At 42.3% G+C, this 23,449-nt stretch overlaps 1 protein-coding gene and 1 long non-coding RNA gene across 2 annotated transcripts in view; one reads left to right on the top strand and one right to left on the bottom strand.

The window, feature by feature from the left end:
* Positions 1–23,449, bottom strand: part of ryr1b (ryanodine receptor 1b (skeletal)) — a 75,839-nt gene that overhangs the window by 51,023 nt on the left and 1,367 nt on the right. The window contains exons 2-19 of the mRNA XM_008297196.1: positions 9,787–9,909; positions 9,581–9,682; positions 6,587–6,661; positions 6,428–6,506; positions 5,653–5,765; positions 5,464–5,563; positions 5,215–5,311; positions 5,057–5,131; positions 4,062–4,218; positions 3,797–3,961; positions 3,470–3,591; positions 3,195–3,381; positions 2,736–2,871; positions 2,537–2,632; positions 1,254–1,372; positions 1,007–1,140; positions 679–920; positions 402–594 (exon numbers count right to left, since the gene is read on the bottom strand). Coding sequence (XP_008295418.1) covers positions 402–594; positions 679–920; positions 1,007–1,140; positions 1,254–1,372; positions 2,537–2,632; positions 2,736–2,871; positions 3,195–3,381; positions 3,470–3,591; positions 3,797–3,961; positions 4,062–4,218; positions 5,057–5,131; positions 5,215–5,311; positions 5,464–5,563; positions 5,653–5,765; positions 6,428–6,506; positions 6,587–6,661; positions 9,581–9,682; positions 9,787–9,909 — 2,315 coding nt within the window. The remainder of the gene's footprint in view (positions 1–401; positions 595–678; positions 921–1,006; positions 1,141–1,253; positions 1,373–2,536; positions 2,633–2,735; positions 2,872–3,194; positions 3,382–3,469; positions 3,592–3,796; positions 3,962–4,061; positions 4,219–5,056; positions 5,132–5,214; positions 5,312–5,463; positions 5,564–5,652; positions 5,766–6,427; positions 6,507–6,586; positions 6,662–9,580; positions 9,683–9,786; positions 9,910–23,449) is intronic.
* On the top strand, positions 13,192–14,414 carry LOC103368737 (uncharacterized). Its single transcript, XR_520797.1, has 2 exons — positions 13,192–13,465; positions 14,107–14,414. It is a non-coding gene; the product is annotated as an uncharacterized LOC103368737 (long non-coding RNA).

Genomic DNA, 23,449 nt, shown 5'->3' with positions numbered 1-23,449 from the left:
ATCTCAGCACTCTGACGGACCATTACACACAGCAGCTGTAAAATCTCTTCCAGGACAAGACGCTGTAGATGTTAAAGAGATTATGGGAGGGGGGATTTAGAGATAAAGACAAAGATCATTGAAACGACAGGACTGCAGTAATAAATCATTTAAAATATTCTGCCATTTTAAATTATCTTTATATATTTCTTTGTTGTGTTTGCGTATTACTACACTGACGGGGAACAAATTAGTATTAAATGGCGTCATTTTAAAAGCTGACAGCCTTCCATGCCCGCATCATTGCGTTGCATTATTTTTTGTCACTTTAATTCCCTGTTGTACCAGTTTAATGAAGAAATTAACGTCAATAAAATTAATCAGCAGGAAACAAGAGAACTTAGCTGCTGTGTTGAACTCACTTGACCCCCGCAGAGAAGCTGATGACGGGAAAGAAGAGGCCGTCCACGTTAAAGTTTTCAAACATGCCCTGAACCGGGTGGCCGTTAATGCGGAAGGAGATACTGGGCACGCTCAGATCCAGGCAGCAGCTGACGACATCATCCGCAGCCAGAGTGTGAGCGCTGGGCGAGGCCACCTGGCGGGCGACGGTACCTGAGCAGCAGAGCAGCGAGCGAGGGAGTCACAACAGGGCATGAAGCATCATGGGAAATAGTCAACAAGTCCAGGAAATCCTACCTGACCACAGATGCAGCCCATCAAAGCCGTAAGAGTAGAGGTCATCTCCTACACCGTTGCCTCCCCAGCCTTCTCCTCCTCCAGGGTAGGGGCTGTAGCCCTCCGTCATAGCCCAGCCCACCCTCAGGTGAGTCGCCTGCGCTGTCACAAAGGGCTCCACGTAGTCCACCATCATCTCGTAGTACCATTTCTTATACTGGGTGGACCCCTCGCACGTGCCCAGGAAGATGTTGGGCCGCACACTGAGTTTTCCAAGACAGAGAATGTGTGAAAAAGAGAAAACAAAAAAAGAACTAGCGGTGTCTAAATGTTGCAGCAGTTCAAGTACCTGGTGGCATAGTTTACAATGTTGGTCTGCAGCAGGAGGTCGCGACCCGGCAGCAGGTTCTCAGTGATGAGGTTCTGGTTGGACCTCACAGCAACACCGTTACACACACAAAGAGAGCGCAAGACATCCAGCACCTACAGGAAAAACACCGACATCACCTCCATGTTTACATGTGGAACCTCCATCCACTGGCTACAGCTAAACAAACGTGAATTCAGGATGCTACAACAATCAAGAAAGGACAAACCTTGTGGTTCCTTCCATGTTTGTCCAGGAGAGAGATGATAGATTTGATGTGGTTCTCCTGGATGATGTTCAGAACCTCAGGGCTTTCAATTAGGACACAGTACAGCACCTCAAGAATACCTGCATGTAAAGAGAGGGAGGAAGTATGGTAAATTCATTCATTCAGCCTTTATTTACACTCGAAAGATAGCACAAAAAAATGAAAATATCAAAAGGAAAAATGGAAGTTAAATGTGATGACAGTAAAACTCTATACCGCCCAAAGGTTTAAAAAAATGAATCAAGCTTTAGATTGTTTTGCAAATTATTCCAGGCTGCAGGTGCACGGTGAATAAAACTGGATTCTTTTTCATTTGGATAGTCAGGGCTCACATTAAAAGACAGTAATATGATGATGTAAGGGGGTTAAAAAAAAACAAGAGCCGTATAAATAAATTTAATTCAGTGAGTGAGGGCCATCCAACTTCAGCACACTGCTCACAGTGATGAGTATTATAACTATCGCCACTAGTACATCTTAGTACGGAATGATAAACAGCATCCAAGGGCTTAAGACTTGCAGCTGATGTATAAGATGTCACCATAGTCCTGATAAAAAAAAAGTTGCCTTAATGTTTTCCTACAATGCAATGGGAAATATGATTTGATTCTGTAAAAAAAAAAAAAGCCTTTTTTTTATTTTTATTTTTTTTACATAATTTAGTCACCAGTGCTGACACACTATTTAAAAGTGAGTTCCTCTCAAATTAACAAATATTTGTACTCTAATTCTTTCCCTATTTGTACCACTCACAGTCGAGATGATAAGATTGTCAGAAGAAATGTTTTTGGCTCCTTTAAAAATCCTGTTTTTGGTTTTGTCTGCACTGAGAAGTATTTTTAAATCAGCACTACAGCACAGTATGGTATCATCTGCATAAAGATGTACACTACAATGGGATACTGAGGAAACCAAGTCTGCAGATTCACAAAAGTTATGCATAAATAGGAGGAAACATGCCAATAAAGAGAGTAATGTAAGGCATATTGTCAGTAAAAACACCTATTAATGGAAATAAATTAGCTTATATAACACTGTGCTTATTAAAAGAGGATTTTAGTGATTTTTCAAATTCGATTTGGTCTTCAGTGTAGACTGACGCAGAGATTTGTGCCTGAGGACTAGCTCACAACTGTTTAAAAGTTTAGATTTGTGTCTAGTTCCAGCCAACAATTAAAAGCAGTTAGTCAATTCTAAAGATCAGCTCTAATCAGTGGATGGATGAAGTGAGGCACGTCTGATACCCGAGGAGGCCTCCAGACGGTCCAGTTTGCTGACCAGCCAGTCCAGGTTGTCACAGAACAGCGCACAATTAGAGCGGTTGCCCCTGATGAGAGAAGCTGTGCAGCAGAGACACACACAGAGAAATAAAGTTACTTCATTCAATAGAAGTGGTACTAAATGTGTAGTTCCTGCTTTCAGAGTTCATAGCTGTTGTTTTACCCAGCAGCTCATAAAGAAGGTTGACTATCTCCTTCCAGGACTCTGCGGCTTCCTCTCCAGCAAATTCAGAAAAGTGGGCAGCGGTGTTGTACACGTTCAGGCGGTCGATGCACTCCAGCACGATGGTAATCATTCCCTGGGAGTTAAAGCAAAAACACAGCAAACAGGTTACGCATACATAATCGTTCAAGGGCTTTTGTGAGTGTGTGGTTTTGTTGCAGTTGGTGTTGAAGGCAAAGACCAGAAGAAAAGACAAATATGTGAAAAATGTGTGTACATTCACTTGACAAAATCACTTTGCGGAGATAAAAACATGCTGATACAGAAAATTAATGTCATTTAATGTCTTCAGGAGTGATAAGAACATGCAGAAATGGATGTCTTGTATGTGTGAGAGGATAAAAGACCTCCAGGGAGTCAAAAGTCAAAAGAGCCTGAGGATGTGAACAAGCGGATTACCTCCTCTTGGAAGAGGTTCTGCCGGTTGCGGAGGGAGCGGAGCTTGGTTTGCTTCTCTTCGTGCTCCAGTTCCTCCTCGGGTGGACGAAAGTAGAAGATGAGATCCTGAAGGGAGAGGATGACGCCCTCCAGAGGAAGCGACACTGCCGCTGGTGACTTGTTCTTCGCACTCAGGGAGTCCAGTCCCCTGCGAGAACACAAACAGCAACGCGATGAATCTAAGAAACATCGCTGCATCCTGTCACAAAGATGGGTTTAGTGACGTATATACTTACTTGATGAACTGCCTGAAGAGGCCCGTAGTGCTGTAAATCATTCGAGCAGCCTGAGACTCTTCAGTTTGGGAGCGGGACACGGTTAGAGCATCGTCCATGTGGCCCTCCTGGTGCAGAATGACCTGGAGACATGGACAAAATAATCACAGTCCAGATTTGTGCTTCTCTGGTGCCAGTGTGCATCTTACTGGGAAAAACGACATAAGAAGCATTGCTCTCTCAAATCTCCAAATAAGTGTTGTTTATTATTATTTATTATACAAAATTGTCATCATTATTTCTGAAGGTAGGCGTCTGTTTCATTTTGTCCAAGACACAGATCCTTGCCTTTCTCTTCATCATCCCCAAACGAGCAGCTTTGGCATCCAGGGCGGCATATGTGAGCCACAGGCCTGTGGACACATGCTGGACGAAGCACATGGACTCTCCGTACTTTATCTCTGGGATGCCCATCCCCTCGACGTCACGCTTCTGAGCCACGTCCACCTTCTCCTGCTCAGGGGAGCAAAGAACGGGCGGGAGAAAACAATGGGGGTCAATAAGTGAAGACATCCCGGTGTAATAGGAAACAGAGAGGACTGTTAATTCGGACCTTTGAGACGCGGAAGCAGAATGCAGACAGCTTGGTATTGGCCTTCTCCGGGTCGACCACCAACAGGCCCTTTTCCTCATCAAGACACAGGTACCGGCCCGTGGTGATGTGGCGAATACGGAAAGACTGTCCCCACTTCATGTGGCTGCCGCTCCAGCTGCAGGTTCAAAATGGAAACGAAACTAATTATTAGAAAGCCAACATAGTCTTTTTGTGTACTGTTATATTATGATTAACCTCCTCTGGTGTTAGACTCTTTTTTTGTGTGTGAAAAGAAACCGAAACAGACAACACACAGCAAGGACACAAAGACATTCATGCCACTCAAACACAAATAGGGTGTTCTTTTTGATCTAGACTTTCACGTGTAAGCAGTACATCCTTGATCGGTATTGTTGAGGTCTTTTATTTTTTTTGCTAACCTTTTCATTGGTTGTGGTTATTTATGACAAACCCAGGAGTCTCATTCTCACACATGCATACAGCAACAGGAGAAAAAAAAATAGGTATAAGAAAACAACAAAATAAATTTGTAAGGGAAAAATAAAATACAGATACCAGAAGAGACGTGAGATAATAAGTTCAGCTGGGTTATTTATTTGCGGAGTACTTCCTTACCACTCTGGGAGTCAATGTGTTCCAAAAACAGCTGTCAGGTTTTATTGAAGGTCTTTGGGGAAACTCTCAGGGAGAACCTAATTCTCTCTGCCTAATGCACTGCTGTATCTAATGAATCCATCTATCGTGAGTAGGCGGGGAGGGATGTGTCCATTTAGGGAGGATGAGGCTCTCAGCAGTAACTCGCTGTGTGGCTTTGGGGTGTGTTTGGCATTTTAGGAATTCCAAAAACTCGCAGTCAGGAGGGGGCTGGCAAATGGTGGAGGACTTATAATTGCACATTGATTCAGGACAGAAACCTCGGATTTATCGCTCACAGCAAGCACATCTGACATGCATTTACGGTTATCGTGTGGCTGCCTTGAGGGGACGATCACCTGATTCTGAGGGGCTCCAACCTCCACAGGGATCGGGCCTGGCTGCACACGGCGCCGCCTTCATACGAGGCCGTCCTGCAGCACAGCAGACACACATACGGTCAATACGGTGTCAGAATAACAGGAAGTTTTGTAGCTCAGCTTTCTTTACTTCTCACCTGCGCTTTTCCTCTCCTTCCTCCGGCGTAGCGATGGCCAGACACTCGTCCATGTGGCCGTGGAAAAGCCTGAGAACGTGGCCTCCTGTTAGGAACCCTGAGAGAAGGAACACACAACATAATGAGTCATCTGTGTGCGAAATCAGTGCATTTATAGTTTGTCTATATATATTAGTGTGTATTTGTACGCGTGCTGTGTCTAAAATGGCTGCAGAGCAAAAAGCTGGTTTGCATAAATCAAATCTGTACCCTCAGCTAGCTCGCATCCTGAGCTGATTGGGTTCATGTTCCACAGAGTTTGCATGAAGGAGGCGTCCACCATCAGATCTCCACTGGCATAAGACAGATGCTGAGGACAGAAGAGAAGAAGAGGTGGAAAAAAGACCAACATATACGTGTCTAAATCCTCCATTGTGCAGCAACAAAGTGGAGTCTTACCAGGTATCTCTCAGAGGACACGCTGACAAGGATGAGGTCGTCTCCCACCCTGACCTTCTCACCTTCTGACCTCTGCTTGGAGGCGGGATGGATAGTCCACCAACATGCCTCACCTGCAAGAAGAGCAAACACGTTTAAGTTTCACAATTAGGAGATGGATACCTTACAACGTACTGCTGCTTCACAGTGATCATTGTCACATCGATGTTTCTCTTCATCAGTCAAGCAAACAAAACTGCAATAAAAGATGTAGGTTTAGTGGGAAAATGTATTTACATATGTTAATTATTTGTTTCATGTGTTTAATCGTTTGTAATTTCATTCAAAATTTCCATGTGTTGTATGGATTCATGTGTTCCATAAATATGAAGTCATATTGGCAGTGATATTAATTTCAGATGCAGATTTCTGGTTTCTGTTCTTTGAGTTATGTCCACCATCAATAATCATATATGGAATCTTATTGGTGGAAAGAGCCTGAAGCAGGATGCTGGAAACTGAGACTAAAACCTTCTATGCACAGTCAGAAATTCAGTTACTTGTTATCTCTGCGGAGGCAATTAACTTTAACTTTAACTTTAACTTTTGTAAATAAATATGAGATCTTGATAATGTTGCTTTTCTGATTAATTTTTGAGTCTCCACCATAAAGGCCAACTCAATAAAATCCATAAAAAAATGCAGACATAAAAAAAAAAACAATTACATTTAATAGTATTAAAGGAAGAAACCATTTAAAAACCAGGCTTAGAAAATAGCAGCCAGTTAGCTTTACCAGTGGAATCTTCTTGCAGGCCCACGTCGAAGGCCAGCTTGTCCGTGAGGGACCGAGATGTAGTCAAGCAGCTCAGGTACTGGAGGAGAAAGTTTTTATTCAGGACATGACCAGAATTTGGTTTTTAGGCCTTGTTAAGCTGCTTATCGTCAGTCTTACCATGCTTGAGTGGTGGTGTCTCAGAAGGATGGCATGACCGTACAGCAAAGTACGATGGCCTCCACCTTGGGACGACTGGAGAGAGAAAAGACAGAAGGAATATTTAACAGACCAAACACACCTTGAACGGACAAGGAAGGAAAACAAGGGTTTGTCTTTAAAGAGCCGAAGGTCAGGCGAACACATTATTAAGAGTCCAAGCTGTCGGTAGCTGGATCACAGCATGTTATCAACTTCCACTGACACCGCTGTGTTGTATGTTAACATTACTGTGTGTGTTCTACGTGATGTGTAAGCATAAACTTCATCTTTCAGTATCTCCTCTCTTACACGTGTATCTAAATATTAGCTGCAATTCACAAGATCAGTATAAAATAACAGTTGTATTTTATATATATACATAACAAACACTACAGACAATATCTAAGAGTATACGAGCAAACAGAGCTACATTAGCAAAGCAGGAAATTAGGATAAAATCTGCTGTGAATCCTAATTTTCAGAAGAGGCATCACAATGATGCGACCGATGAGGTTCGGCACGACAGAAAACAAACTCCGAATTAACCCACAGATTACAATCACGTCAACACGACATTGAACCAACGTCCTACCTTTTCTCAACATCCAGCAAGGATGCAACAAGAAAACACAATTATTGTTGCAGATAGATTCACCAGAACAACTATTTAGCCGAGCCAACAAGAAGATAAGTCTTTATGTCGGGTTAAGCGCCAGTAATCCACCGGGATGAGTCGGGGGCAGGTGTGTCAAGCGGTAGCTCGATACCAGGGGTCCCCAGACCGCATTAACACCAGGCCTGATTAGGACAGGTGGTGCTGCTGTGTGTGTTTGTCCTACGTCTGTCTGTGTGTGTGTGTTAAGAGGGATTTTGGCCTGTCCAGAGCTCTGAGGGTGTCCAGTTTCCCCATCTATCCCCGACAGAGGCGGGCGGGACACTGCGCTGGGCTGCATGCCATGCTATTCTCATCATCCTGCTCATCATTCTGGGCTCATCCACATCTTTCAACTCTTGTGAAGCAGGACCTGCCCGGACTAGTCATCAGGATGCAGCTCATAAAGGCATTAGCCTCAACCAGACACGGCTTCACTCATGTGTCATATCAAAAAAAGCTGAAATAGTGTACGATACTGAGGTGTTTGGTTCATATTCTTGGCTAAATTAGTCCTTACTACTGTTTTGAGATCTTACCTGTGATTAAAATTCATGGTGGTTGTAGTTAAAATGTTAATTAAATGTTACTTTTTTAGTTCATCAGCTATGTTTGCCTGGAAATTACTGGAAGTAGAAAATGTCTTAAAGTCATTTAAACCTATACAGTGTGGATTAAATATTCTTTATAGCAGTTTGTAGGTTTATAGGTTTCGCAGCAGCATAAAAACGTGTTGTGTCTATAAAGGGTAACAGAAATCCTCTTGACAAACAAAGAACAATGTCTGAAACAAAACCAACAACATCAAGCAAGGCAAAGTAGTGATGGGGGCATGATATTGAATGAGCTGCTGATATTGCTGCATGAAATGCAAATGAGTGATGAAGTGTGAAGTCTTGTGAAGTCTGATACTGTAGAGGAGCCACTTTAATCATAACAGACAGTGGTGTCATTATTAGAAGAAAGTACCAAAGTGTGAAATCCTGCTCACTACAACCTTGATTCTAGCTTTTCAACTTGAAATTAAATTTCAACAAAGTTTCATTTTTCATAAAAACGAGTTTTTAATATCTCGGGATAAAAGATTAATCTGTAGAAAATGGATTTGCGCATGTGGAGCTCATCAGTTGCTGCTGTTAGAACTGAATCGCAGGTGTACAAAACGGTCAACACCTCCTCGGGTCGGGGGGCCGCACGGACATGAATTGAGACGTGTAAATGATACAGCACTATTTCATTCATAGGACATCTAGCTGCCAACAGGACAGGAACAAGGACAGTTGCCAGGTTGGTTGGGACACACATTACAGGAAATAAGACATGTTAACAGACATACCCATTTGTCCAAATCGACTGCCTGCTTGGCACAGAGCAAGAAGGGGAAGGGGAGGGGAGGGGGTGTCAGATAGCAAGTAAAAAAAATAAAAAATCATAATAAAATAAAAGCCAAAAATAAGTCCATCGATGGCGCTCGCATAGACTGAAGGACTGTGATGTACGATATGCTGCGTGGTGAACTTTGGCATTCATATTTAAAAGGTTGAATCTGCATTTAAATAAAAAAAAAAGTAGCAGGAAAAGGACAGGACAGGAGCATCGTATTTAACCCGATCTAAGGGTCCGGGGATATAACAAACACAAATACAGTTATAAAAATGGACACATAAAACCCCATGTTTGTATAATTATACCTGAGAATACATTAAAATACTAAAGACGCAATAATGTGCAGTTATTTTAAAGTTGAGGTAGTCAGCATCAGAAACGACATGGTTTCAAATAACTGCCTGATTTCTATTATTTAATCTTATTTAAGTTTTAAAGCAGTCAACTTTGCAATGAAGACAAAATAAGGAGATGAAGGAAACAACTCCAAAGTGTAGGTTAGATGTGCTAAACGTTATTTAATTCTGTTAGTTTTTGTGCTGTATGTTAATATGCTGGACATAAAGATAAAGTTCTCAGAGAATGACGACAGCAAAAATGCAAAATTATTGTGTTAATGTCAGTAGAAAGTGCTGAAGGAGTTAAAACGATGTGAACATTTTCTCCTCAGGCAAATCTTTCTGCAAACTCGGAGTGCACATTACAATCAGCACTCTGAGCTGAAATTGAAGCCTATTGTCCTGTGTGTGTGACAGTGAGATAAACGGGGGACAGAGGCAGTGAAATTGTACAGAAAAGAACAGTGTGTTTTTTTAGTTTTTTTCTATCAGTCAGAAAGAATGATTCTGCTTCTCTGCCATTTGCTATTCATAGGACGCGTTCATCTAAGCAGCTATGCGTGTCCATATGTTCCTGTGTATCCAGCGTGTACCTACCTCAGTCAAGTCCACGGTGTTGGCCAGCATCTCCTGCAGAGCTCGGACTGAGAGGGACTGCTCCAGAATGAAGGTGCATATGGCCAAGTCCGGAGGCACATTCTGTATCGACAGCACAGTGGAAAAGCAAAGTTAATAAAAAAAAAAAAAACGAGGTCACACACGGGACAAAGTAGAAAAAGGGAGGGAGGGTCGCGGCCGCTTACCTGAGCGTTGGACGTGGTTTCCAGGAAGCAGAGACGGTTGCCGAAGCCCTCGCAGGATAGACATAGTTTAATCTGCTGCTCCTTCAGGACGGAGGCAGTGCACTGCAGAACCACCTGGTCATCCTGCAGCCGCGACACAAACAAACAGTCAGGGACACGTTTATTCACTTTCAGTTCTGGCGCACATTATTATTTTATGTTGCTGTTATAAATTCAGCCATTCCCTGAAAATCTGTGTTGCTGGTTGTTCTTGCTAGGCCAGCTTTTTTTTTTTGTATTGTAGTTTTTTTAAGCAGTGTTTTTAAAAAAAAATGGTCTTGACTTGATGCTGGATGCAGGTTTTGTTATGTGGAATACTGACCTTTTATTGACTGAACTGAGGCGCTCAGCAAGAAGTACAAAAGAGGAAAACTTGCCTACAGCACATTTTTAAAAAAGGCACCTGCTGTACAGCACACAGTGACCAAGAGTGTCCAAAAATGTGTCGAGCATATTTTAAGAACGAGGCATTTTATGCTTTTTTTTACTACGAATCGCTCATCGTGATCCTAATGCAGCTAGCAAACTCTTGAAACTTGGTTTAATTATATAATCTATCACGGTGAATGTTAATTCTGCCTTAATTTCAAGGGGTGTCGAAGTTATGTTAATTGTAATGTGAAGGAGTGGCAACTTTTCAAATCAATTTTAACTTAATGTGCCATAACAACAACAATAAAGGCAGAGATAATAGCCACTAAGATGGATTACACAAGATTAACTGATTTTCTTATTGTGCCTAAATGAATAAAAGCCAATGTTTGCCTGCAAAAAAAGACAAAAAAAACTATTAAATCTATGACTAAGTGGACACAAGTTGTGGTCAAGGAGGCAAAACCACTTTAAAATGGCCGGCTGACAACGCTGCAAAGTGCTCCTCTCAGTGACAAGCGGCACACAATAGACGCACGCAACTCAATTGCACAAGCAGAATGCTAACAGTCAGTAATTTGTTGCTCCTCGTCAATGCCTGCACCCTCCAGAGACCGGTGTAAATACAGCGATAAACACCCCCTCCCATCGGAAACCCACACCTGACACTCTACATTCTCAGCTGTTCCTTCTCCTCAGTCATTATGTAAGTGGGTCCATCATTTAACCTGAGTAATATTCCTCTCCACAGTTCTGGACAGATTCCTGACTTTTCTCCCCTCTCGTCTAACAACTAATGAATCATCCTGTCTTCTCCTTCTTGACCCGCTCGCCCGCCTGGCCCCGGCGAACCTGCACCGGCAACGTGTCGTGACTTATTGTCAGGATAATAATGGGCTGGCACTTTGAAGCGAGGCCGAAGACAAGCGCAGGCAGGAGTTTGCATGTCAGTGTTTATGGCACATAGCAGGAAAATGGAAGGTGATGCAGATCCGTGACCTCATAACATCTACTCCTCTCTCATACCCAGAGGCCTCTAGTGTTTCTTTGGCTGGAGAGTGGCCTCCTCTTCCTTTGGCCGGGCTATCATCTATCTCTCCTCAGCCTAGAAACGTCTCCTCTGTCCTGTCCTCGTGTTCCCTGCTTTGCACTCAAGAAAGTGGAGCAATGTGTCCTCTCTGTTTCACTGCAGACATGAGCAACAGCACTCAATATACAACTCAAGTGTTGCTAAAACTGTAACGGGGAACATGCAAACATGACTTTCACACATAATCTGTAGAGAAGAGAGGTCGACGAGTAGTGAAAAATCATCCTCTTACAACAACAATCCCTAAACTACACACCACCAAGCTGAGATTTAGACCAACATGCGCTACAATGACACGGGTTTTGTTTATCGCAACTGACTGCACATCACAGCTGTTCTAAAACCAGATATCAGGTGAGCTGAAGAGGGATAAAATGGGTTACAGCGGTTGTGTTTTGAGTGCATAAAGACTCGGTCCCCATTAAGGAGATGGGGCTGAGCTAGTGGGTGTCTAAAAGCAGACTGAAGTAAGCCAGTGACTCATTGCGCAGAGACGAGATGTGCGATCGGATGACAGCCGTAGACGATATATGTCCCGACGTTATACAGTAGTGCTGCCCAGCGGCCTCCATCTATTTCAACAGCTACAGTCTCACATGGCCGACTTGCTCAGCTTCAATCGCTCTCCTTCTGTAGGCAAGATCAAAAAAAGAAGAGGACCTATTGGATGACTGCGAGAGCTGAAGCATCCAGGCACTAAACCTGCATGGAGAAATGCAGGCTTGGACAAGGATATTCTATTTCAGTGTCAGTTCTCAAAGTGTGGAACATGCAAAGTATTCTGTGCACAAAGAATATTATTATTATTATTACTGAAACAAATAAAATGTGGATTTTAGTAAACTGCAGAACAAACAGCAAATCCTTGTTGGGCTGTGAGAAAAGTATTGTTGATGTAAGGAAGACAAAAAAAAACAACTTTTCCCCTCCAAACCTGCAGAATTCATTCTCAAACGTATCCAGTATTTTCTAGATTCAACCAGACAAGTATGATTCAAAGCACCAGACAGAACCTCAATTACTGTCAAACTGGCTGGCTGAGAGGACAATCACATTAGCGTCTGCCAGCATGATTTTTTATTTTTTTCAAAAGGTATATGGTTAAACCTGTTATTCCAGCCTGAACGTCGGTTCACTCCGAGTTATAAAAGTACCCCGTTGAATGCATCAGCAGCGACACAGCAGTGTCCTTCCAAGAGTCACACTGCGTGAATCACTTCCAATCTGACCACGTGAAAAGCTGACTGAGACACCACACAAACCCCACGGCTTAACTCACACTTTTATTAATAGAAGCAGCTTTTAGGATTTGAAGGATGTGCACCTGACTGGTTATTGTAAACCAAACACAAGTCCTGATTATTTGTTAATCTCCCGTAGCTGATGGGACCGAGACAGATAGGAGCTACTGAGTGAAAGACGGGCTGTGATGGTTATTATCTACATGACCTGCTGAATCTATACCTGGACCGCACAGAGACGTACATGAAACAAATCTGATGCCTAAACAACATACGGGGTGTTGGGTTACAGACGAACCGTGTCAGGACTTGGCAGCTGAAGCATGTGGGCTATGTGGATGCTCGGGGTCAAAGGGGGAGGCAGAGACAATTGGCTGTAAAGTGGCAGACAGTTAGACAAACAAACACACAAGTGCGTGCAAATAGAGGCGTGTCACGCAGCAGAGATTTACAGCCAGAAGCACAGATAGCGCCTGAAAGCAGACACCTTTGTATGTTCAGCGATGGTGCAGACAGAGGCTAGCCAGGGATCCCCAGGCGAGCCGGCACGGTGCCCGAAACACACACAGGAAGCAAACAAACAAACAGATGCACAGCGGTGAGCGATATCTGCATCCTCCAGTCCTGCAAAACTCCCCTAAGCTGAGATATAGGACACGGTGCAACTCTACAACAAAGCTGATACAGTGAGCAGAGAGTGTGTGTGTGTGTGTGTGTGTGTGTGTGTGTGTGTGCAGTGACACTCCGGTATATAGAACGTCCTTAAATTCAGGGAGACAACTGGGGCAGCAGAACCTTGGACATACAGTCGGTCATGGAGTTTGTCTGGGATTTAACAGTTTGTATGTGGCGGGGGACATTTTCACACCAGATCCACACTGATGCATTAATGCAGCATCCAGCGACCTGCTGGGAAGTTTATCTTCTCCACTAGCAGGTAATGAGCCGTAATTTAGGACTTGTTGAAAACTAAAACTGCAAAAAATTGGAGCAAGTTGACTTCGAGTTATATTCATAAGAAGCTTTCATTTGCATGCATGTGCTGGTTTATTACACCATCCCGCCTCCTTATCAATAAAATATACATAAATCATTACATTTTTGATTTAAGTTTCTGATATATTTATATTTCTTTCTTGAGCTAAAGGACACATGAACATATACAGCACAATGTTCATGTCAGTCTCCAAAATGGCACAACAAGCTTAGATTTATTGCACTGATTAAAATGGTTTTTCACAACAGAATCCATAAAAATATAGACATCCACAGATAACCATTAGGTTTTGTATGTATATTTATATCTTTTCTCATCTCAAATGCATGTTTTATATGGACAACATACACAGCAAAGTATTTATAGTAGTTTTATCTAGATGATGTCTCATATTCAAAAAGACATTATTATATTACATCCAATGGTTTTTCACAGCCATTGTTATATTTCGTTTAATTGATTTTAAAAGTTAATATGATATATGCAGTGTTTATTTCAGCCTCCGTCTCAAACTGAGAAAACCTGCCCAGCAGTCAAATCATTCTTATCAAACATATACCATATCCGTTCTTTCTTTACAGCTCCTGCTTCCATGCTCTCATTAAACGGTGCTGACGCAGGCCACCCCAGGGCATTGATTATATTTCTGTAGACGTAAGAAGAGTGAGGGACAGCACGTGGGTGGAGGAGAGGAACGGTTCAATAAGGCCGAGGGCAGAGCGGTGATGGGGTTTCCCCTTTGAAAACTGGAAGACACCACGCAGGTGCACCATCAGCATCCTCCATCAAAGAGCGGCGTCTGAAGGGGCCTTGTGGCACTCTTAAACCACGCGCTCTGACTCATGTTTCCTATTCTACTCTATACTATAAAACACCTATATACAAAGAATAAATCAAAGAAATCTGTAACAACAACCTTTATTTTGCATCTTTCTTCCAAACAATTATGTCTTGAGTCATCAGTGTCTTCAATACCTACTTTTTTATTTAGATTGGATGCAGCACACTCAACATCTTTTACCATTTCACCTCTAAAATCACCAAAACCATCTCCTCACCACACCGTCAACAAACACAGAAGCACATGTCGCACTTTTTCTTGCAGGTAGCTGCAGCTGTCAGTCAATGAGACTGAGAATAAAACCCCAAAGCAGCGCCTGCTCTGACATTAATGAGGTGAACATACAGTATTGTGCAAAGAGTTTGGGAACTTTATTTTATCATCAATCAGCCGTGGACTGTCTGATTGGTGTCAGATTCCCTCTGCTGTGTATGACAACAACCGGATTCATAAAGAACCACCTTCAACAACAAGGACAACAGATGGCGTGGCCCCCACTGAGCCTTAATAGTCAGTTAATTTGCAGTTACATTAAGAAAGAAACCCAAGTGAGACCGTCTAGTCTACAATAGAGCTGTACACATCAAACTACCTGTTAAGTATCACAAAAACTGTGTGCAAGTGTGTCTTTCAATGAGGAATTAGTGTAGTTTGAAGGGGAAATTTGGTCGATTATTTCTCTGTTTGGTAACTTTTGGATCACGTTAATTTATTGTGACTAAAACTATGGTGTATTTTTATCTAAAAATGTAATCGAGAATCTCAGCTTGTGCAAAAACAGCTCAATTAAAATCACATGAAATCTTTTTATCCTTTCTTTTCCCTGCTGCTCAACAATGCACGGCCCTTTTTAGCGAGCTATATAATATCACGGTGGTGCTGTTCCTAATATGACACTAATACAGCACATTTTAAATCCTCGAAACCTTCACAAAGATGCAAGAACAGCCACACAGATATTTAGTCTGTTGTATCAAAGCTGAAGCTTGTTTCCCACTGCTTTGGCATCACAATACAACAAATATAAATGTTGTGTAAATGCCATGAAATGTGTTTCTGTCTCACAGCTCAAAGTGTTCATAAGAGATATCCTGCGTACAGCTTCAGGCTGTTGATTTTTTCGTTTCTGCAACGCTGGAGAAAAGCCCCTGCAGACTGACTGACAGCAGGACGCCGAACAACAAGGCAACTGTTATCTCACTCATACACGACTATAGGAGCAAACAACGCAGGCTGCACGCATTTAAAAAACAAATCACAGGCAAAGTGAGGAAACGCTTCAACCGACTGTTCCTCCCGAGCGTGTCTCTGCTTTGAGTTATGCGTCTAATGTGGTATAATGACTTGGTTTTGCAGATAAGTCCTGCAGTATAAAACTTGTTTGTGAGAGACAGAGCGGCTATTGTGCTGCACTGAATCACCGCTGATAAATCTTTCAGCACAAAAAAAAAAAAAACAGAGCAGAGTCGAGAACATTTAGAGTTTTATCTCTTTAATACGTGGCTTTGCTGCTGATTCTCTCGTCCTCTTTATCAACCAAACTCTCACTCCCACTTCCTTAACTCTTTGCAGCCATATATTCTAATTATTTAATTCCTCTTTTCTGTCCTTTCACTCCGGTGCTTCCAGCGCTCTGCTCTCTGGGCCTTCCCCCTCCACTCCACTCCTATTTTAGTTGGCTGCACCTGTCACTATCACATTCCCTCCTTCTGCTGACCAGCAGATACTTAGAGAGGTCTCACTTGAAGAAAGAGCCAACAGAGACTCTCTCGCTCGCTGGAGAGACGTTGGACACTAACTTCTGAAGAGCAGAAAGCAAAATCAACATATGCCTCCTCCAACAAAATACATTTGAGCAACTTAAGAAGGAAATTTAAAATAAAGGCAGCAATTAACCATTTAAAAGTCTCTTTTAGCGACACAACCAACAGGATAAAGTCCTAACATCAGCTGCACTATTTGCAAAATATTCACCTCCTTTGTTAGTGTCGCAAACAAATAAGGAAAAGAAAAATATCTTCCCAACAGCGTGGACACGTTTCCCCGTTTAAGAGTTTCCACTGACAGCTAAGCTACCAGCTACTCCAAGCCGAAGCCGCGATAATTCACAAATCAGATTCTAAGGAGCATTTCACTTCATTTTCACTTTATTGTATATAATGCTTTGTGTATATAGTACTTTGTTTAAATTATTTTTATTTCTAGTATTCTTATTTTTATTCTTATTTGCACTGCTGCTATTGTCGTGTTCTTCCACACAAGTTTTGTTGTACTTCTGCACAATGACAATAAAGTCTCTTTATCTTTATCTTTATTTAATTTTGATTTCATTAGCACATTGTGTGTTTTGACAGCTTACACACACACACGGGCGTCGTCTCCCCACGGCTCGAGTTAAACTGCTACAAACTACCAGACATCAAACATTAAACAGCCTTTGCCCTTTGAAAGACGATAAGTCTGGCAGACAGCAGCGATTCAAAGGGAAGCACCGTGATGAATAAATTATTTTAAGCTGGCCTGGATCCAAAATCTATTCTTCCAAAAAAAGAAAAGGGGAAAAAAAAAAAGCCTATTTGCCTTAAGAGTAGGCAAAGTACTTTCCTGACCCGCGCAGAGCAGATGTGTGATCCTAAAATTGAAAAAGAGTGAAGGCGGAGAGAGATTCGTTAAGCAAGACGAGCAGCATCCTATAATCACAATGAGAGTCTGTAATGAGAGTAAACAGGACTGGAAATGTAAAAATAACAATTAGGCTTTTTCAACCATCCGATAGCTTCCATTAACTTCTGTTTAATATTTATTTGTTCATATAGAATGAATGTAATTTATCACATTGGCCACCGAGCATCATAGAATGTGATTCATTAGTGAGTAATGAGGAAGAAACACATGAATATAGACTGGAGCTGCACAAACTGATTGATTAGACTCAATTAATTAACTACAAAGCAACTATTATGATTATAAATTAATCGGTTGAATGAAAAATAAGACTCTTAAATTTGAATATGTTCAAACTCATTCCCCCCCTCAGTGACAGGAAACTGAATATCTTTGGGTTGAGGAACTTTTAGAAGACATTTTTCACCATTTTCTGAGATTTTATAATTTAACTAATTTAGCAACTAATTTAAAAAAATCTAATCCAGTTTATTGTCATTCTGCTGTACATACAACAGTCGCACAAACAAGATGAGAGAGCGTTTCTCCGGGATCCAAAAACTAAAAGCGATTAAATAAAGAAGTGTTTGCATATCCGGATCAGCAGCTCGACTTTCTGACAGCTTGTGGAATGAAGCAATAAAGAAATAAAATAAATAAACATATAAAATCGAGACATACGACTGATTGAAGAATGAACAATGAAAACATTTGCAGCCCTACTGGAGGTCTGCTCGCTGATCACAAACGAATGAATGTAAAGCCTCCATGAATTTGCATTATAAATACATAAATACTCGCTAGTTGCAGAGTGCACACACACACTTTTTCCGTTTCATTTCGTATGTTTTTATTTGTATCTGATTAAAACTGGGCCTGGTTGTTTGGAGAAAGATTAAAAGATTAATTCTAAGTTTGGTCTTTCGCACCCAATTTAATGGAAGCTTGACATCGCAAGTGTCCATTTCACCTCACTTACCACCTTTGGATTGCGTGAACACAAACACACACACACACACAAGCACAGCACAACAAAACAGCGGTGTGATTTCGTAATACTTCCCCTCTCCCTGTCTGCCGGAGAGAGCAAAGCCGACCACCTGTTTATTGTGTAAACTGCTTTGACCCGAGCAAGCAGACGAACAGGTGCTGCATGAGCGTACATGAATGTGTGTGTGTTTGTTGCTGAGGATGTGTTCATCTCCCGGGCTCAGCACTTCTAAAGCCGTGTTTTGCTCTCACCCTCCCATAAACCGTCCGTCATGTGCAGTCATCACAGAATCTGCTGCGACTGTAGCTCAGTGAGTGTAAAAAAAAAAAAACATGGAGAGAAGACAGAAGACAGCTGGGATGAAAAATGAGGAGAAACTCGGTGTCTCTGAGCGACTAAACAGAAAAGCCATCAAATAAAATGTGTGTCATAGTTTTGAGTTTCCTCAGTCAGTGTCATCTCGACTGCAGAGATCAGCAGCCGGATCTCACAGGAGGAAAGAAAAAAAAAAAAAGAAAAGCAATACAGACATTATGATATTACACTTCCTCGGGGAAACATTATGTGCTGAAGAAAAAAGAAAGTACAGAGGGAGGAGGAAAGTGATGAAAAGTGGGCTTAACGTTCTTGGCAGAATTTAGTTAAGAAACCCTGCAGGAGCAGAGATATAGAGGGTAGCTGTCCATGTTTTTTGTTGGACCTGATGAGGTTTGACAGCATTTCATCTCATCTGAATTCAGCGTTGAATATTCGTTCATGTTATTAGATCTATTAAAGTTTAACATCACCAAATTGGGGCTGCATGGTGGTTAGCACTGTTGCCTCGCAGCAAGAAGGTCGCTGGTTCGTGTCCCGGTGGGGGCACCGGGATCTTTCTGCGTGGAGTCTCCATGTTCTCCCCGTGCAGCGTGGGTTCTCTCCGGGTTCTCCGGCTTCCTCCCACACAGTCCAAAAACATGTTGAGGTTAATTGGTGATTCTAAATTGTCCGTAGGTGTGAATGTGAGTGTGCTTGGTTGTCTGTCTCTAAGTGTAGCCCTACGATGGACTGGTGACCTGTCCAGGGTGTCTCCTGCTTTCGCCTTAAGTCGACTGGGGTAGACTCCAGTCCCCCACGACCCTCTTGAGGATATAGCGGTGTATAGATAATGGATGGATGGATCACCAAATTGATGAAGTACAGACACAAATGCTCCAGTTTTTTTTTTACCATCTAAAGAATGAGTGACTCTAGCATTTGCTTCATTGCTTTCTGGTATTTAAACAATGAGCTATATGTTAAAGAGTTTGGTAACAGAGCTTAGCAAATATGGATATTATATCACCTTGGAAGATTATTCAAAAGTCACTGATAGCAAAGTGGCTATAAATGATCAGCCAGGGATCTTTGTTGCCTCCCTGCATTTGTTATCTGAATCTTGACTGCCTATGAAATAAAAGTGAAATGGCAAAAATCAGACAATAAAGTCAGTAAAATGTTCAAATCCTGCAAACGCCACCAAACAACCAACATCCAGTAACCAGAAACTTGGTTCTTTGTGCTTTCTCTTGCAGGGTGGAGCTTAAACTCATCATCATTACCTGGGTGCACCTGGTCAGTGTCCCACAGTTATTTAATCCTTCCTGTTGAGTCATCAGCTCTCGTCTTCCAAACAACCCTGCTGGTCTTGGTTTCCTTGAACCTCTGCCATCACATACTTTCATCCACCTCACTGTGACTTATTACTGCTGTTGTTTATTAATCTCCATTTAGTTCCAGTTAAACTCTTGACGCATGTCCTTTCATTGTTGCCTCCTCCAAGTAATAAATTGGGGGCTCGTCCGGGAGCAATACATTAAAACTCCCCCGCTTTTCAATAAGCAACTGCAGCTGTGTGACATTGAAAGGTTCAAAAAGTTGTGCTTCTTTTAAACAGGACATCCAGTCACCTTTTCAACCTGCAACTCACCAAATCTCTGCTCACTGCAAACATAACTGCCCACACCGTTCTGACAAGAGGGCGTCTGCAGGCCCATGCTGACCGTAAACATCACAACTGATTTCTCTGTTCACACGACACACACACACACACACCATCGACGCCTACACATGCACACACACCACGTCTCCCAGAGGACGCCGGCAAGTAGGACACTGACTCCTCCGGTCTCTCCCTCCAGAGCGTGTGCACTTATAGTGGCATGCTATAAAAAGAAACTGCTGTTATAGACTGGAGCTCGGATGGCCCTTAAACTCACTCGGCTGTGTGATTTACACGCCGAATGTGGCATCGTGAAACAGTGACACAGCTTTTAGCATCACCAGCAGAGAAACGGTCCGGGATGCGGACGTCCATGTTTACAGCACAGCTCCAGCAGTCGGGGAAATGCAAAGGCTGCCGGTTATTGCGAGCAAACTCTGACAGTAAATGTGGGGGCTGAAGTGCTTGCGCTGTGTTTTGTCTGTTTTTGGGGGAGGAGGCTAGATACCTGCAGCTCAACAGAGGGCATCCACTTTACTACTGTACGCGAGGTGGCACGGCCGAGCTCCTCTTGTGAGTGTCGACTGTACGTCCTATTGAAGCCACACTCAGCACAGTATGAGTCACAGGCCTGGGCTGTATGAGCACAACACCATAAAACCAGACTAGAATAGAGCAGCGCTGCTGAGTAATACGCGTGTGGCCTTTTGTAATTTGTGAAAACGATCGCTGGAGACGTGTTGAAGATGCCCATAATGCATAACATTTTCCCGTGTTCCCCATCTGCCACACTGAACAGCGTTCAACATTTAAAGACTCTAATCTTCTCTTCTTTATCTTCACTTACTATTAAACAACCGCCCCCTCCTCCTCCTCCCCTCATGGGGCAACATTAAATGCAGCGGCGCCGCATCGCATTACTCCCAAACTCCCACGGCTTTTTCTTGTTATTTGGAGGATTCCCAGCAGGGTTGAAAAACAACAGAGTAACAGAGAAAGTGATAGAAATGAAAGGACTAACAGGATTACAATGCTTCTTCTTCTTTTTTTTTCAGCTCCTTTCTCAAAGAGACATCAACAGGTTTCGCAGTCTGCACAAACACCTACATGCTCACAGTTGCCTTCACAGCAGAGAAGAGCAGCTCGAATTATGAATTGTAGTGTTTGCATGTAGATTAGGGGCTGACTGATTGTCAGAATGCTCCAGTTCTGGGTGAACATGTGTAAAACATGAATAAACAAAAGTATTTGAATAAAACTATTATGCTGGAGTTTGTGTAAATTTAAATTTTGACACCGAGATCTTCATCTTAACTGCAAATCACATTCAAAAATCAGTTATCAGCCTCTTTGATGGCTATTAATTGTCAATGGCTTTTAAAAAAACATATCATTCTAACCCAAATGTGCCATCACACATTCTGGAAACTTCATTTAAGTTCAATATTTACCGTATAATTAATTATTCAACTTGCAAGCACAAACCTCATGTGCATAAACCGCATGCATAATAAGAATACGCAAGAGAGCAAGATATATAGAGCAGCAGGCAGCCAGCCGCAATACTAATAAATCACGGAGTTCATGCACTACATCATTTAAGTTGCTATTAAGTGAACGTAACCCCACAAGGACTTTGGTCATTTCAGTCCCAAAGACACCAGGAAGTATATCTCATCGCTAACTAGCTCCGACATGAACCACACTTTGCTTCTCACGTCTCCGTCTTGCATCATGCGAGATTCCACGTTGAACTTTTGAATAGATTTCGATTTCGCTGAGAGCTCAGAGCTAAAGGAGCGGACGTCACGCCTGAGCTTCTGCACACGCGGTGCCTGTCAGAGTAAAAACCTGAAGAGACAGTATAAGAGGATGATCTTCTTTTCCCTTTTTTTTTTTTGCTTTACAAATCTTCCAGCTACATTGTGGGATTTCAATTCTTGGGACTTAAGAATAGTAAATACTGCCATTTATTTTGAATGTGTAGCTACTGTTAGCACTGTAATGTTACTAGTTGCCTTAAACTACAAGCTCTTTCAATATTAAAAGCCCCCTCCAGTGAAAATCAAGTTTTGTACCTTGTTTATGTGTCTATGTAGTGTTTTTTTTTTATACGCTACAGCAAATAATATAAGTGAAATCAGCAGTTAGTGTCATAGCATTTCCACATTGAAGCTGCCAGGCTCCAATGACGGTCTCAAAAACACAGATCCACATTTCCAAAAAAAATAAATAAGAAACAAGTCAGTCATCTTGCTTTCTGTGTCATTCCTTTTCTTCAGAACTGGTTGAAACACATTACTCCAATAATACAACTTTCCTTTGCGCAGTGTAAAGTAGCATCCGTTCTACAGGAAGCAATGTGCAGACCTTTATTTACGCTATTTTAAGGTAGAAAGAGATTATTTTAATTTGAAAATATGCAACTCTGAGATACAAAGATGAGTTTTCAGGGGTTAAATCAAACACCATCATCTGATTTCTGTAAACCGGAGATGTATTTTCAAGAGCCAAACTCTTGAGTCTTGGCACCAAGTCGTGGAGCTCCATGTCATGTTATGTAACTGTAAAAAAAACATTACATCAGGTAAACACGAGCCTTCAGTCTGCTTCCCCAGCTGGTCCAGGTGAGCTCACATCTCCTCCGTGCTCTCACTTCATTTCCATCACGGCTCCCACCTCCGATGTAACCGCAGGGAAAAACCCCAGCAGAGCAGGACAGCTGACTCACACACTGCCTCCCATCACTGGCCTCTAATTAAAAGACTGATCACCACAACCATTTGGTGGACGCTTAATCCAAAAGGCCTCGCAGCACCACGAGCGCTCACAATTTTAGCCCTGAGGATTGAACCCCTGACCGCGACAGCGCTGGTGTCAAAGATAAACCCATTGATGTACACGAGACATTAATAATTCACGCAGAGCTGCATTGTTTTTCCTTTTGAAGTGTTGCTGTTTTAATAGCTCCATCCTCACTGAGCCTCTCAGACTAAGCAGCAAACCCACTGAAGGAATTCAAAGGCCTTTGTGTCTCACTATTCATTTGCCGGTTAGCAAAGAGACCAAACAAACAAATAAAAAAAAAACTCTTATTTGTGGTTTTGTAAGCGGCCGTGTTGCTCTGTAATGCCGTCTTGTGGTTATTGTGAGCTGAGCCCGACAGGAATCTTGTCCATCAGAGTAATTTGTTTGTGGTCGTCCTACATGCCTCTGTCTGGACCCTTTTGTACTCCGGCTATTATTTCACTTCTAATAAGAGTCAAGTGCGAGTGAGGTAAACATTGCAGCAACGAGAGCAACAAAGCAGAGCTGCACTTGAACAGAAATACATCTCACTGTGATTTTGCTCAAAGACAAGCTACATGAACGGTGAAATCTTCCAACAGCTCAAATAAGTGTGGGAACAGAGCAGGGCTATAATCTTGTATTATTGTTTATTGACTTTCATCAAGTCATGAACTGTCA

Source organism: Stegastes partitus, unplaced genomic scaffold (genome assembly GCF_000690725.1).
Source record: "Stegastes partitus isolate 25-593 unplaced genomic scaffold, Stegastes_partitus-1.0.2 Scaffold1196, whole genome shotgun sequence".
In the NCBI taxonomy this organism is placed as follows: domain Eukaryota; kingdom Metazoa; phylum Chordata; class Actinopteri; family Pomacentridae; genus Stegastes; species Stegastes partitus.
The sequence above is the reverse complement of the archived record's forward strand: the minus strand, read 5'-3'. Positions and strand labels throughout refer to the sequence as shown.